At 40.0% G+C, this 15,872-nt stretch overlaps 2 protein-coding genes and 1 long non-coding RNA gene across 6 annotated transcripts; all 3 read right to left on the minus strand.

Moving 5' to 3' along the window:
• Positions 1 to 862: 862 nt before the first annotated feature.
• LOC112276471 (uncharacterized) lies at positions 863 to 3,707 on the minus strand. 4 transcript variants are annotated; one of them, XR_016500626.1, is made up of 4 exons: positions 3,327 to 3,707; positions 2,903 to 2,966; positions 1,262 to 1,748; positions 863 to 1,083 (listed from the first exon to the last, which is right to left on the minus strand). It is a non-coding gene; the product is annotated as an uncharacterized LOC112276471 (long non-coding RNA). The 4 variants fall into 4 exon arrangements; XR_002968049.3 differs by having other exon boundaries at positions 863 to 1,097; XR_016500625.1 differs by lacking the exon at positions 863 to 1,083 and having other exon boundaries at positions 1,393 to 1,748; positions 2,903 to 2,953; positions 3,327 to 3,705.
• A 1,424-nt stretch (positions 3,708 to 5,131) lies between these two features.
• Positions 5,132 to 8,014, minus strand: LOC112276527 (peroxidase 29). Its single transcript, XM_024507917.3, has 3 exons — positions 7,050 to 8,014; positions 6,000 to 6,348; positions 5,132 to 5,840 (listed from the first exon to the last, which is right to left on the minus strand). Exons 1-3 carry the CDS (start codon positions 7,278 to 7,280, stop codon positions 5,458 to 5,460), a joined length of 963 nt encoding a protein of 320 aa, XP_024363685.1. The 5' UTR covers positions 7,281 to 8,014; the 3' UTR covers positions 5,132 to 5,457.
• A 2,646-nt stretch (positions 8,015 to 10,660) lies between these two features.
• LOC112276964 (protein BLISTER) lies at positions 10,661 to 13,937 on the minus strand. Its single transcript, XM_024508815.3, has 2 exons — positions 12,506 to 13,937; positions 10,661 to 12,168 (listed from the first exon to the last, which is right to left on the minus strand). Exons 1-2 carry the CDS (start codon positions 13,439 to 13,441, stop codon positions 11,056 to 11,058), a joined length of 2,049 nt encoding a protein of 682 aa, XP_024364583.1. The 5' UTR covers positions 13,442 to 13,937; the 3' UTR covers positions 10,661 to 11,055.
• Between the last annotated feature and the right edge of the window lie 1,935 nt (positions 13,938 to 15,872).

Consider the following 15,872-nt stretch of genomic DNA (forward strand, 5'->3'; position numbering starts at 1 on the left):
AAAGTGCTGGTCGTGGGGGAAAAAATAGCCCTGACGTTCCAGCCCTGCCTTCTAAATTTACTCTCTTCCGCCATGGATTTCAGTCCATTTCCTGCCTGGATCCTAAACTTAGCATATCGCTTTCCCCACTTAATCATTCATGTCGTCTTTAGGGTGTGCCTGATGGTTGTATTCAAGTTGCACCTCTAAAGCAATCTGTGGATCTAATGGATGGGCAGTGTTCCCTCCATTTGCCCTGCCCGCCCCGGTGTTCGCTCACATGCTGCATGCGCAGCGGGACCTGCTCTCCAGGCCTGGGACTCTCCGCCGCACCGGTGCAGTTGTTGGATATTCAGAGACAAAAGGATAACACTGCAGGTGAGCCCCCAACTCCTGTGGTCGCTTCGACAGCTGGTTTCCATCATACACCTAACTCACTGTGCTGGTCAGTAAGTTTGTCGAGGATAAGAAAAAAATATCCCCAGTAGTTACCCAGTCTGTATTCCACAAAGCAATTGAACCTGACTGTGGACAATATTTATGGGAAACTCAGGGCTGTCGTGTCTGTTACCATGTGAATCGATTCTTGCTTCTTTTTTAAGGCTCAACAACGTGGACTCATGAATGAAAGTTAGCAGGCTACAATACAATCTTGAGCTGTTGTCAGCAGACCATATGCATGATTACCTCACCACAACTGCCAACACAAACATCGAAATTCTAGGTGATCCATGGTCAAAGCGGAAAACAACATTCAAGCGATCACCGGTTCTTTTGAATACCGCACTTAATACAACTACAAGCACCACCTTAAAATAGTCCACATGGAGCTAGCATAATCTATGACTAACATCACGGAGAACCTCAAGACGCAGAGGAGGGATTGGTTATAACATCATTGAGGTTGCATGATGTTTTAAATAAGATCTCAGGGTAGATATGAATTAACCAGCTCTAGAAATTCAGGAGCGAGTGTTAAGATCACAGACGGGTCCTCACTGGTGACTTTTGAGCCAGTACTACTCAGTTCTAGAACCATCTGTATTCACCTCAACGCACCTATGATCAACGCGCATTGCAAAATTAAATGCCGGCAATTGGTTCCTGCACAATCACGTCTGGACAGTATGTCGATCACATAATTAATTTCATCAGGTTGTCAAAACAAGATACACACCAAATTAGCACGCATGACTGTTACGAAGAGCACGCATTATTCTTCTAGACTCAGCATCATTCAAAACAAAACAATCTACTCACTAATGCCTAATCAATTCCTTACTGGTCAAAACTTCTCTTCAACGTCTTCAATATTTATAGAACTGTTCAAACTGTGGGCCAGATGACGTTCGCCACATTCGAAGAGGTAGAATGTAGATATCTTCACGAGGATCTCTCATGATGGACTGGACATATTCAATGTAAAGACATCAAATTAAAACAGATTATTGTGCTCAATGCACATTCCAGAGTCAAGTAAACCTCCTGTTGGGGAAGATGTGAAAAATGCCACATATTGAAAGGTTTTATGAGGATCCAATTCCAGCAAATCGCTGATTGCTATAGCTATTCAGTTTTAACCCAAGGAAAATGCAATCCAAGATAGAGCACACATTAGATCTGCCGCTGTTTCCTTGGTGCGAGGACCATTGGGTGGCGCAGAAGGGTCGGAGTACAAGATTCGGCCAGATTTCCGGATCTTGCCGACGACTCAGATTCACACCATTGGCTGATATTGACAAGATACGGCTGGCCTTGGCACAAAACACCTGAAATATGAAAGACATATACACGTCGGACATGAAAACTCAACTAAAATATGTAAGGTTCACCAAGTGCATGACCCAGTATACTCAGCAAATACGCAGACAATGAGTGCGATGACACCCTTATATTGATGTGTTTTTTCAGAATGATAATGAAGTGGATCTCATGCATCTACACAATAATTGGACACTTGCATGATATGAACAGTGTTTCACTGCAAGGTCGCCTCGAGAAATTAGATAATCTTTACACAATCTTTCCTACGCAATCATAACTCATTGGTTCTCTCCAACGACATTCAATCGATTCTTAAAAAAAACTTACATCGACAGAGGTGGAAGCTCAGAATGATGCGCCTCTTTGAACACTCAATCAATTCGTTACATATAACCGACCTCAAAATGGCGAGTTAGTGCGATAACACACTCATTCGAAGTAAACCCTATACCTTTGAAAAAAATTCACCATCCATTCAGAATTGATCATCACCAATCCTTTTTAAGGGTAGGGAGAAAATTCACCATCCATTCAGGTAACATTAACTATCGAAAAGAGCACTCTGGCACTTAGTATCTTCAGCTTTGTGCCTTCTAAGACTCTTCTACCATCACACCCTGGGATACTTTTTGCATCTTCCATACTCACATATATAAGTAATATACTTGGACGCTACGAAAAGTTTCTACTGGCGCATCAAACTCCAACACCTTAGGAGCTCGAACTCAACCACAGCGTCATGGGCTTCAAGTTAAACACATTTGTGACACAGATGCTTTTTAAGCACACATACGTGTTTCACAAATGAGAATGACTCTTTTGACGTGTGTGACGAGCCGTGTAAACATTCTAGCATTCCTCAGAATATCCAACTTCAAATGAAAACAGTAGACTATTGAAGCATCGAGGTAAATGGTAACTTCTGTGGATGATAAGTCGGACTGGATCGTCATGAACACGCAAAGACGATCCGACATCTGGCTTAATTCGACATGCTTCACAGCTGTGGGGGAAGCATACTTAATTTACTAGAATCTGAATTTTTATTTCAATTTACAACGTGTGTGCAGTCAGCTGCTGTAAAGAATACCAGATTTAAAGTCGAAAAATGTGCGAATTCCACACCTACATCACCAATGTGAAAATTACGTCCACTGACCTCTGTAATTTTGTTCGTTGTAATCAAGCATCACGTCTTCTAATGCTGCGCCTGAATCATTGACCTGGATTTCCGTGAGTGTTTCCGCATGAAGGTTCAATCAATAGCGTTAAAAAAGCTTAAGTACACAAGCGAAGCGAAACTAAGCCAAGAAGTTGAAAATCTCACAAACCAGTAGTGCAAGAACTGAACCAAAAGGCACGGCAGCACTTCACAATTCAACAACCTTCGTTGATCAAACTAACAGTCGTAGAGAAACATGAAAAAGCGAATGCTGATCTCACTCAATCGGATGGAAATTGCGCGATATTGTGCCTACAAGCATGAGTCACAAACTTCGAGAAAAATTCAAAAGAATTAGAACAGCAACGCGGTGCATGACAGTCAAAAGATGCTTGCACTTGAAACAGATTGTATTCCTCACCTGAAAGTTCCTCTTGACACTTCCGCTGCCGCCACCACCTTCATTTGCAGCGGTGAGGGCAAGCTGGAGAGAATAATGCTGAAATCGCGACGCCACTGCGTCTGGCGCTGCACGGCAAAACTTCCATCGCTCCTGCTAATCGAAGACGGTGCGCTTCTGTTGCTGTCCCAGGGGAAGCAACATCATCCCCGCCCTCGCCGCGTCCAACCCCCTAACAAGCTGGACAACGTGCAACCCCCTAAAGACTTCATTACACACACACCAACACGCGCAAAGAGAGACAAACCTGGAGTGAGCTTGGTCTTGCGAGAAGACAGCCTCGCAGACACCTCCTCTTGTGTGGCTTTGTACACTTTGCTTCACGCACATCTCTATTGCAATCCTTTTCCTTTGCTTTTTCTCCTTCCTTTTCTCCTTCTTTCTATATATTTTCCGAATGCTTGATATGTTTAACTTGGCAGCAAGCTATTCCAAAGGGGTTTTATTGATATATTTATTTTGTAAAATTATGAAGTCTAAAAATAATTGCTATGGGAAGACAAGATCAATGTATTGAATTCTACATATATTTATTTGTATACACGACTCAAATTCAATTTGTTTAAAATATTATAATCAATCATAACTAAGAAAACAAGAATAAGGAATCGTAAGGATATATATATATTTCTAAAAAGAAGAAGGTTTTGGATTAGACATTGCCAAATATAAAGATATTACAAAATCTTGGATCAAGACTAGAATAGAAGAAATGAATTAATAAGACTAGGGATAGAAGCAATCTTGCATCTATATATTTTAATTAATAGAAAGTCTATATAAAAACTTTTTAATAAACCACAAGCTTGTAAGCCACATGTCCAAATCGTATGGCAATTTTACATTGATTTTTAAAGTATAAATAATTTCTAAAAAAGACATTCTAGAACCACATGGTACATCCAAGAATACCTCAAAATCGAACTTACATTTTTAAAACTTTTTAAATATTACTTAAGAAAAATACTATTTGTTTGACATATTTGTATACATTTCTATTTACTTAAGTAATATAGATGTTTTTAATACATACATATGCAGAAGTGATATTTAGAATTTATATGTCTGTTATTGTTTGAAACTAAATTGTGAGTAACTATCATTTGGTCAGAATTTAATTTGAGATTATTAAAACAATAAATAGTGTCATATCAAATGTTGAATTAAATCAACAATAATCAATTTAAAGTTAGCATTATGAAAGTTTATGAAAAATTGCAATATTTTATTTTTTAAAATAATATTAAAAATATATACTAAGCTGTTAAAATATTTTAAAATGTGCACCAATATAATCCTACAATTCGAATATAAAAGCTATTTTTATGCTACATTATATTACATGTATTTAATAAGTGATGTTACTTTTATAAAATACATATATGTATATAAATAAATAAATATATATATATATATATATATATATTCTGAGATAATAATAATCTAAGTAATTAAAAATAATCAATATTTTAGTGAAAGCCAAATAAAGGTAATTCAAAATTAAATATTATGTATGTTTTAATATTTATAAATGACAGAACAGGAGTAGAACTGGATGTAGAAACAAAATTGAAGATCAGCGATTTATAAATCATTGATATCAAAGTGCAATACGTACCTGGATAAATCATAGCTGACAAAAACATCATAAACAAAAAAAAACAAATGTCTATCTTGCATCAACACATTACATGCATACAATCCAATGAATTATGCACAGAAACTACTACAGACATATTATTTCAGAACAAGATGGCAAGTTCATGTCCAGTCCGAATGGGCATTGCTTGTTGATTATTTGTAAACTTTGTTTTCCCTATACAGAAAATTAACAGTGAAGGCAGGTCGGCTTGAATGGAAGCCCCTGGACGTATTTCCGGAATTGAAAGCATAAATGTATAGATAAGAATGTATAATCGGTACATGTGAAGGGAAAGAGGAGGAGGAGGAGGAGGAGGAGGAAGAGGAGGAGGAAGAGGAGGAGGAGGAAGAGGAGTTGTTGTTGTAGTTGTTGTTGCAGAGGAGGAGGGGGGAATCGGATTCCATGGCGGCACTGGCTCGGGAGGGAGGGAGATGGAGATGGAGTTTGGCTCTAGAGATGGCAGGTGCTCCTCACGCTGCCTTGTGTTCCCGTCATGGCTCGTGAGGTCAGTGTCACGTACGCCGACTGAAAAGCGGCGAAGAGGGCAGCCTCGTTGGTCGCGTACAGCGACACGATGGGCGCTGTCCGTGGATCTGTGCTGAGCAGGTTGTCGACGGTGAAGAGGCCTCGTCCATTCTGAATGTCTTTAAAATACTGGTTGTCGAATGTGAACTGAGACGCGTCGTTGTTGAGGATTGCGATGTCGAACACGTTCACTACGCATGCCGCCCGCAATTGCGTGCGGTAGAGGAGGCTGGTAGGGGCAGTTGGACTGTTGAATCGCAGACGATCTTGGATGTTTTTGCAATGGCCTCCTCCGAGAGTGTGTGCTCCTGCACAGAAATGGAATTTGCGGAAGTTAAGTGAACGATATTGTTCGTCAGAATTCCTGGATTAAACTATTGCATCGTGACAGACTTGTTATTCAAAATCATACGTGATTTTTTTTGTTTTTGTTTTTGTTTTTTTCAACTTTCAATCCGGTTCTGTACCTAAGCTGGCAACACTTTCTGCCAAGCTCATGCCAAAGGGAGCGAAGACACTAAGGATTGTGTCCACACTGGAGGTGGAGGGCGGGAGTTTAGCATCGGCCTCAGATGCGCTGGAGAAATCTGCATCCTTTCTCCCGAGAGGTATTTGAATTTCAGGGCCACCACTGAAGGCAACTGCATCCCGTCCGACCATGGCGATAATGTCCGCGCAGGAAACCGTCATAGGACACATCCTCTCTAAATCGGCTTTCACGGAGTTGATAATGTCCAGGCGCTTTACGCCAAAGTTGCCGCCAGCGTCCATCTCTCTGCCATTGCCCTCTACCATTATAGAGCCATCACACCCTCCCTGCACAATGAGCAATTCCTTCAAGATGTCGAACTGGGACCAGTACCCACCGATCAAACATGGAGGCAATTATTGGAAAGCAATGAAGCACTACGGCTAGACATACAATACGTACCTCGATTAGCTCAATATAGTTTAAAATTGGTCTAATCAAACTTCTACTGGAGTCGGCAGGCTTAAGTTTATTTGCCATTACTTGCACAAGCTTCCCAACACTAATCCTCTGCAAGGAAAAGAATCTCCTAATGCTTACTCATGTTTTTGGAATCTGCTATTCTAAAACAATTTAAGCGAGCTATATAAATTTCATTCAAATGCTCTCACATATTAAATGCCCAATTCCGGCCTCAAATAGCTACAACATTAATACTAGGCTCTCGCTTAACAACACGAGGAGCAAATGGTGAGGTGCACCGTCATAGTAAGCTGGACATCATTTGTGCGTTTGCGGAGAAGTCAAGCAGCAGGGGAAAACAGCGTTATTGATTCTCGTACATTGGTGAACAACATAAGTCACAAACGGAAACGACCTTTTGGATAGTTTCCACGACACATCGAAGTCGTCACGACATGAACTAGAGCTTTTAATTAGTAATGCCGGGGGTTTCGATGTACAAAAGACAAGCTCAAGGACCTCCAGAGGAACATAAGCACAAGCTTTGATCCAATGCCATTGCACTGTCTAGTTTTGAAGTACGTACCGGTCCAACTTGACAGTCATGGAAAGCAAGACGCAGCATTGCAGCGCTTGCTGTAGGGTCCGTCAGGAAACTAAGCCCCACTGATGTTCGCACTAGATTCTCCACCCCACGACACCCCAAGGTCTCATAGTATCCATACTGCAGCTGAGCTTCCACAACCGGCTTCAGTATCATAGCTACCAGCAGCAAAGCCGCGGCAAGAGTCTTGAATGCCGTCCAAATCCCCATCATGAAGGTCCAGCACAATAGACTGCTGCTTTCAAAGCCGATATACGGAGCTCGAACCTCCAAATCAAAACGAAACAGCAGGCCTCCTTTCCCCTTCAGATGACACTATCGAGGAGTTTCACAATAGGGAAAAATAACAGAACAGATGTCGAAATCACGGAGTTTACAACTTTGGAGCTAACAATTCACATGTTCTCATTCACAAGCTATGAAGCCGCACAAGCTAAACGAAACAAAACGTCCCCAGCCAACAAGGAACGACACAGAAATAAGCAAATGCCGGACACGCTCCCGCATGCGTCCACTTGGACCGCGGATCAGCAGCTGACAAATCTTCCAGTCGGTTTTCGACAGAGTGATGGGATCGATCGACCCAAGAAGCTGAGCTCCTTCAATATTCAGAGCTCTCCAGAGGTAAGCAGTCGTCATCGACTGGTCCCCCCCTAGTCCCACATTGAATGCGGCTGACTACCATGAACTACCAAGCAAGCCATTTGAAAGACGGTTCTCAGCACCGTGAGGAAAAACATTTTTCACTCTTGTTCTATTTCAGAAAGTGGCGTTTTATCAATCCTGGAACCATGTCAGTGCAGCTGTGAACTCCAATAATCAGACACTTGTTCCACTAAGGCTGCTGAGTTCAGGTGGACATTAAGTTTGATCGAGTACAGAAGAGGAGGAATCTACCCAGATATTGAAGTTTCATGGCACATGAGAGGAGGACAGTCATGTCAAGTCAGAGTGACTTGGCTTGTTCTCACATCCTCCTCATTAACCCAGTTCCACTGCAAACCTTTGCAAAATTGTGTTCCTGATGCTGGTCTCTCTCTCTCTCTCTCTCTCTCTCTCTCTCTCACAGTCCTGCTGCCACAAGAAGGCTGCTTGATCTTGTTGGAGGATTTGAGAATCTCTGGCCTGATTCAACTATTCCTTTTTTGCTTTCGTTTACTGACAGAGCATGCCGAGCAAACAATTCAGTAGCCTCCCCAGCATTATCTAGCAATGTAACGGGCCTAAGGTAGTCCTGGCCTTGGGTTGTTAATTCATACCAGTCATATTCCTGCAGCTGGAGCTTAGCTGCACAAGGGTGGTGAACCCACAGCTCTACACAACAAATCCTACACAGTGGAAACAAATGGTAGTACTAAAACACATAGGCAATTCAGTATTGCCACTTGGCAGATTCGCAGGGAACAAGTTTTGTCTTCTGCAGAACTAGTACAGATAAGGAAGCAATGCTCTGCAAATAATAGTCAGGTGGAGTAAAACCCGCTAACACATGCTGCAAATATTAGTCAGGTGGAATTAAACCCACTAACAAATGCTGCAAAAGGAGTCTGGAGGACCTGGGGGAGAGAGCAAGGAATGAACAAAAGGACTGAGCTTAAGAAGTCTTTTTGGATGATGCTTGCACATTCCTCTCTCCACTTAGTGTGTGATTCATGTAGTACAACTGCACTGTGGATATTTTTTAAAGGTTTGAATCCACTTCAACTATTGCCATAATTGGATGCTCATTGAAAAACACGATTCTGCAGGTGCGAGATTTATTTGTTTAGTAATTTATTTTAAATAGTATTTGAATAAGAGAAGTATTTTTGCTCCTCATTACAAGCTATTTCTTTTAAACTCAGGTCTCTCAGGAACTATGAGAGCACGGGTGGTATATGTGTGTTTTCCTTCAATCTTTACAAGGACATTGAGGCCCTTTTGGTGTGAGAATTTAACTGGGTACAACCATAGTGATGTAACTTCCTTGTTCTGGCTACAACAGAAAAGGAATGGATTCTTCAAATCCAGAAGATAAAAATACAAATTTATTCGATCAAAAAACCAGAACAACTAAGATGGGATTCATAGTAAGCAGGATATTATTATGAAATAACTTCAAAGCATATTAACTATGGGTTTTATAATCGTTTTTGAAGTGGAAAGTTTAATATTATTTTATTTTCAATAATATTCAATGATAAAACATAGATGATAGTTTTTATTTTTATTTTTATTTTTTATTATTTTTTTTATAATAATTAAAGTACACGTCTACAAACTGTAAAAATAAATTATGTTAGAATCAATGATAAGGATATAAAATTATTATAGATTATATCAGATGCAATAAAAATTAAATAAACATATAATTCTAAAATTTTCTATAAAAAGATAAATAAATAAGTATAATATACATTAAGTGCTTGATTTACAATATTTTGAAATCTAATATTTGTAATTTTAATTTTAATACAAATTTAATTAATGATAAAAGTGATGAAAGTGATTTGATATTTCTTTGATGATATTTACCAATTTTATAAGGTGCAAAACTATTTTACTAAGATTAGGACATGAAAGTTATAATTTGTAGTTTGGAAAATAATCCAAAGGTATACTCAGAGCTCCAATTCATAGGAACCCTGTTAATCTCAATCTTAAAGTGAGTAGCTTCTTGTGTGCAGGTAGAACAGGATAAAACAAAAGACTTTGTCAAGGCGAGCGACCACAAATGAAATCCCATCAAGTCAAACACCCAATTGTTGGAGAAAGGGCATGTTTCTAATAGAGAGGCCACACAACATCTCCAGCTCCTAAGTTGTAGCACCCACCAATAGTATCCACTAACTTCAACATCAACTTCTCCACAGGGTCAACAATAAATGTCACCACTACAGTATTCAGCGAACAATTCAAATTATGGGCACAAAATTAAACCTGTTGAAAGAGATGGTACTTAAAAAGAAGTCAAAACGTATCGACCCTCTCTGTTCGAAAGAACACATCTGAAATAATTCATGATCCAAGATACTGAGACTCAGCCGATATAGCTCTTCAAACTCTTGCATTCTAGGCTGTTGAATACCTAGTTGGTCCAAGTTCCAACTTTCTGACGATGACATTCTCAAACAAATTGATTCACGTTCTTAAGCTTGATGCTGCTAAAACCCTAACAACGCTCTCTTCTTCCTGCCTCGGCTTCAACATGCAGCACAATTAAAATCCACTGAACATGGAAAATCTCTGTGACAACTAAGACAGCTACTACCCACAAAACAGAACACATTTCAACTACCTCAATCTATCAGTGAAAGATCAGCCTGTTATGAGTTTTTAAAACCAGGAGGGATGTAGTCACAGGTGTACGTAGTCATTAAAGTACATTCTGTGAAATACATTCGATACAAGTGGGAAGAGAAAAAACATACTTGTTGGCAAACGGAACTACAACACTTAGGCGTATACATCTGACTTAACTGACAGCAAAAGAAACCCTCTCGTGGTTGCGGGGTGTGGCATCCACTACTAAGCAGCAACTGACTCACCCCACTCGTGCGATCTGCGTATACTCGGACGTTACCAGAAACAATAAGGACACTCGACTCTATCCAGTTCCACCATTTACATCAACCTCATGGTGGCAAAGAGAGGGTTGTTTTTATAACATAGCTGCATAATTGCAGACGAGAACTAAATTTCAGATATCCAATTCAGAGTATCTGATACAACAGGTTGAAGCCAGAGGTCATATGTCATATCTCTGAACAATGAGAGGCTAAATCATTGTCTTCTCGTTTGTGAAGAACACAACGAGAGAATAAAGATCCTGAAGCAGTTCAAATCAGTCCGTCATTCTTCTCAGTGATAATTTGCAGTGTATCAATGCAACTTAGTTGACTACTGTCACTGAGCATCCTACTTCGTTACAAATTCATGTCCCAAGGCCTTATCCCAAGAAGAGTGGCCAAATGTTAACAAGAAAAGATCAAAAATGTAAAATCAAGGGCTACAGTCTTTTTACTCCATTGCGCCTCGATTTTCTACTAGGAAAAAGCTGCATGATCCAAGTAAACACACGATCAACAACCTCATCCCCTTCATCAACATAATCCAAGGCAGCTGTAGCGTATCTTGATGTACTTAGCCCAGTAGTAGAATTGCCGTCAACCATTCTTTGAGCTACACCGAGTTCCAATTGCTGTGTTGTAGCTTCCAGCTTCTTGGATAAATCAGCATTTTTAGTCCTCAATTCCACACCAGCTTTAGACTCTGCCCTCAGAGCTTTTACGATGGCGCTTTTCTCTTCACTTAGTGAGTTAATGATATCGCTAATGTTGTTGATGGTTCTCATCACATCTACTGGTATTGATGTAGACGTTTCTTGAAGGTTAATACTTTGGTACCCAGCACGTATAAAGCTACCCGCTAACACCGTCAAGGACGATGGCTCAGGCTCCGCGGAAAGCAACTGAGAATATCTCTCGCCAGACAAAGGAGATGGAATGAAAGACTCATAAGTTGACCTAAGATGTGAAGACTGCACAGTACTTTGACTCGAAAGGGGCTCCTCAAATTGTCGACTGTGGCGCCAGGAGTCCAGCGAAGGGGAGATCAAAGGCGTGGAAGGACCTTCACTGGAGATTTTTAGCGGAGAGGGAGGCAAATCATCAGTAGAGGTCGAAGCATCTGCCAAAACTCGTTCTCTAGATTGCGCCGCTTCTGAATTTTCGCTCCTGTAAGAAAACTCTCGTTCACCAGAAGCTACTTTACGTAGACGGACCTGCATAACCTTCTTCTCTTCATTTAATGCATCAATCAAGGTCTGCAAATGAGCACGGTCCTGTTCCCAGGCAGCTGCCAGCTTTTTGCAAGACTCCACCTCAGAACTCAAGTTGCATACGTCCTTCTCCATTTTCAACTCACGAGACCGCAATGTGCGTATGCGATTTTCCAACACAATGACTTCACCAGCCATTAATTGAGATTGTTCACGAGCAGCTTCACACTCTTGAAGAGCTGTGTCTCGTTCAGATAGCGTAGCCGTTGCAAACGCCTCTCGTTCCTTCATCCTCACTTCAAGCCCCTCTATGTCCTGTTTCAGCTGATTCACCAGCTGACCCTGGTACACACAACATTGAAAAAACCGTCGACCAAGTTAGACAGCACAGAAGCACTTACGGAGACATGGATATAAAGGCGGTAAACCATTATCACGATCAAATTAAATGATATATCCAATCAACAGACATACACATCAAGTTTCCACACTGCTTCCTGCCCTAATTTGATATCGACGGGCAGCTTGACCGGTAACGATCCTGCATAGTATACGAACGGAACGTAGTTTGAGTTGCGACACGCTCCCACTGAATGTATATATCCATGTAAAACTTTGAAGAGTAAACATATTCCGCCTAAAAAGCTCAATAAACCACAGTTGTCAAAAAGAGCAACACCTGATTATTAAAATTTTCAACTAGTGCATAATGTTCTGTGACAAAATTCTCTGTCATTGCCCTGGCCTTAGCAAGCTCCCGCTGAAGCCCAAACTTCTCTTCCGTCAAGTCCTGGATATGCTGCTCGAGGCCTGAAAACTCTTCGCGTTGCTTCCTTCTGACTTCTTCTTCTGCACGCTGTCTCCATTTCACTTCCTCGGCTTCGTGTTCTTTCCTCTTGATTGCTTCAGCTTCTTGTTCTCTCTTCTTAATCTCTTCCGCTTCACGTTCTTTTCTCTTAGCGTATTCCGCAAGTAGGAGTTGTCTCCTTTTCACCTCTTCTGCTTCACGCTCCTTCTGTTTAACCTCTTCAGCCTCACATTCCGCTTGCTTTGCAACCTTGACAATCAGAACATTTTGCCTAGCCTGTTCGGCATCCTCGCAGTCCTTCCTCTTAGACTCAACTGCCTCCCATCGCCTCCGCTTCGTCTCCTCTGCTTCATATTCGATCCTCTTGAAACGCTCCACTAATTCCAGTTGTTTTCTCTGATCTTCAGCTTCTCGCTCATTTTTAATTGCCTCTTCAGCCTCAAAATTCTTCCTCCTGGTCTCCTCTATTTCTTGCTGCTTTCGTTTGCCCTCTATCTCCCCTGTATCCTTCCATCTCCCAATTTCTGGCTCGATTGCAAAACTTCCAGAATGTACTACCTCAATGCCCTTGACCACATCTGAGGGTGAGCTTGTAGAGAACTGTGATGATCTCTCGGCTTTAGGGTTTCCGTTCGCAGTGACTTTTGCATCTGGAGTAGCAGACTTCTTACTAAGATCAGGTGATGCATTCTTGTTCCTACTCTTATTCTTACTCCTCTCTTTGAACTTCGCCAACTTCAATTTCCCAGCCTCGAGATGATCTAACTGCGACCTTGCCATGGTTTCTACAGAAGCCATACCAGGCATGATTCGCCACAAATTATCAAACTACACTCATGGCCACCATTACAATGCAAGCCAACTGCTACTCTCCCGCAGAGGCTTACTTATTTCCACTCGCGCTCCACCCCGATCTGCTCCACCGCACAGCATCTCCCATGCTTTTCCCTTCCCGGAGCCAACACTCTGTACATCACACCATCGCGGGCACCAAATCACGCAACCAGCTCCCCTGTCGCGCACTATCTCCGCACCAGCACTTCCATCGTCCCGCACATGACCAGATCCATATTTGACACATCAAACCAGAACCAGAAAAGCAATGACATCAATCGTCAAGAGAGGAGGAAGAAGAAGTAGAAGTAGAGGGATCGGAACAGCAAGAGCAGGGAATGAATCCCATTCATGACCAAGCGTGCAACACACACATTCAATCGGGCCAGGAGCGCGACTGCCTGCACTCCCGAGGTCCGATCCACAGGGGAAGGGGGTTGGGGTTGGGAAGGAGGGGCAGCGGTAGAAACAGGGGGGGGTACCCTCGCTTCCCCAAAATAGCGGGTGTAGTGGATCACGGGCCAGGCTATGAACCGATGTGAGCTACTCAGCCCCACCCCCGCGCCAAATGCGTTCCCTCTGCGTTCCCTCAACGGGTAGGAACCCTTCGCGAAATCCCCGGCCTCTGCAATCCATGATGATTTCCGATGCATTTCAACGGAGCTCTATGAAAATAATTAAAAATAGTTTTTAAATTGTACTTTATCTAATCCACATGAACTTAGATACTTTTGCGAACGATTGTTTCATGTATACTTTCTATTATTGGTGGCGGAGAAGGGTTTTTTATTTTAAACAAGAGATGATTCCAGTGAATTTGCCCTTTTAAAAAAATTAAATTAAATTATAGTGATATATTTGATTGATTTATCTTTGGAATGCTTGTTGTAATTTTATTACCTTCAAGAATGTATACCATGTTGTTAAGTAAATTTTTAGAAAACATTTTTTACTTTGAAGATTCTTTATTTTTAAGTTGCTTGAAATCTAAACATTGAAAATTCCATGCTTGCAAATGGGTGTGTAACTTAATATTATTTTATTTATTATTGCCAGAATACATGATTAGGGCTGTTTATTTTTTATTTTTATTTTTATTTTTTGATATGTAAGATGTCTTGAGTGTAGTTGAATTAGATTTTTTTTTTTTTTTTTTTTTTTTTTTTTTTTAATGAAATAAAATGGTGATTTGGCTTGTATATGCTGTTGTATGGCTTGTATATGGAATATGGCTTGTATATGGAAATTAGTTCCAACATATAATTCCTTGTAATTACTATAATCAATATATGTATTAATTATTTTAATAAAATTGATACATGAATTAGATACATTTAATGAAGTTGCTGAATTTTGAACAAAAAAAAATATAAAATCTATTAAATCAATCCATAGGATAAGATTAATAATTATAAGTATAAATTTTATTATTTTAATTATTTTAATAATAAAAATATTTTTTTAAAACATTAATTTTATTGTATTACCACAACTTCTTATTTTATTTTAACTTGAAAAATATAAATTAGAAGAAAGATGGCATGGTAGACCTTCAAAAGTAGAAATTTTATTATAAAAGAATTAATTAAGAAGAATAAAAGTAAAAGAAATGAGTTTATGCTATATAAGTGAAATAAGACTAGTCTATCTTTAATGTCTAAGACTCTTCAAATTCATAGCAATATAAAATCTCATCTCAAAATAAGACAAAATGGATCAAAACAAAATTGAAGAGAATTAAAAAGAATAGGATACAAAAGACAAAACTCTGCAAATGAAAAATAGAACAAAACAAAGCTGAAAAGGAAGATGCAAAACCAAACTTTATTAAGAGAGTAGGTCCAAAGCCGTACCAGACCAAATGCCCCAAAAAGCCCTGACCAGCCCTATTTATACTTTATTCTACCACCCTAGACTTTCTAAAATATTCTCAGATGTTGGATCCTACTTAGATAACCGCCTTAGATTCCTTCTAGAAGGTTCTATGGTAGATTCTACGTAAATAACTACCTTAAGCTTTTTTTAGAAGGTTCTATGGTAGACTCCACTTAAATAATTATCTTAAATTCTTTTTAGAATGTTCCACGGTGGATCCTACTTCGTCCATTAATCTAGCCTCAATTCTAGAAACTCCCAAAATTTCTCAAATATGGTTCCAACTACCTATCTTTATGTGTCAACAATACAAATATCTCATTTATACCCTGTTACAATTAATTCCATTTTACTAATGATGAATACCCTTATTTTTCTTCGAATGGTATCTCCAAATTGCCTCTTGGCATTGGATGAAATTCTATACATGTTCCAATGTTACATCATAGATGGGATAATCTTTTCAAAAAAAATTATATTGAAATTGAGGACATCCACTGCCATGGCAAAGGTAGCGATGTTTCAAAAT

Source organism: Physcomitrium patens, chromosome 24, assembly GCF_059467195.1.
Source record: "Physcomitrium patens ecotype Gransden chromosome 24, ASM5946719v1, whole genome shotgun sequence".
In the NCBI taxonomy this organism is placed as follows: Eukaryota; Viridiplantae; Streptophyta; class Bryopsida; order Funariales; family Funariaceae; genus Physcomitrium; species Physcomitrium patens.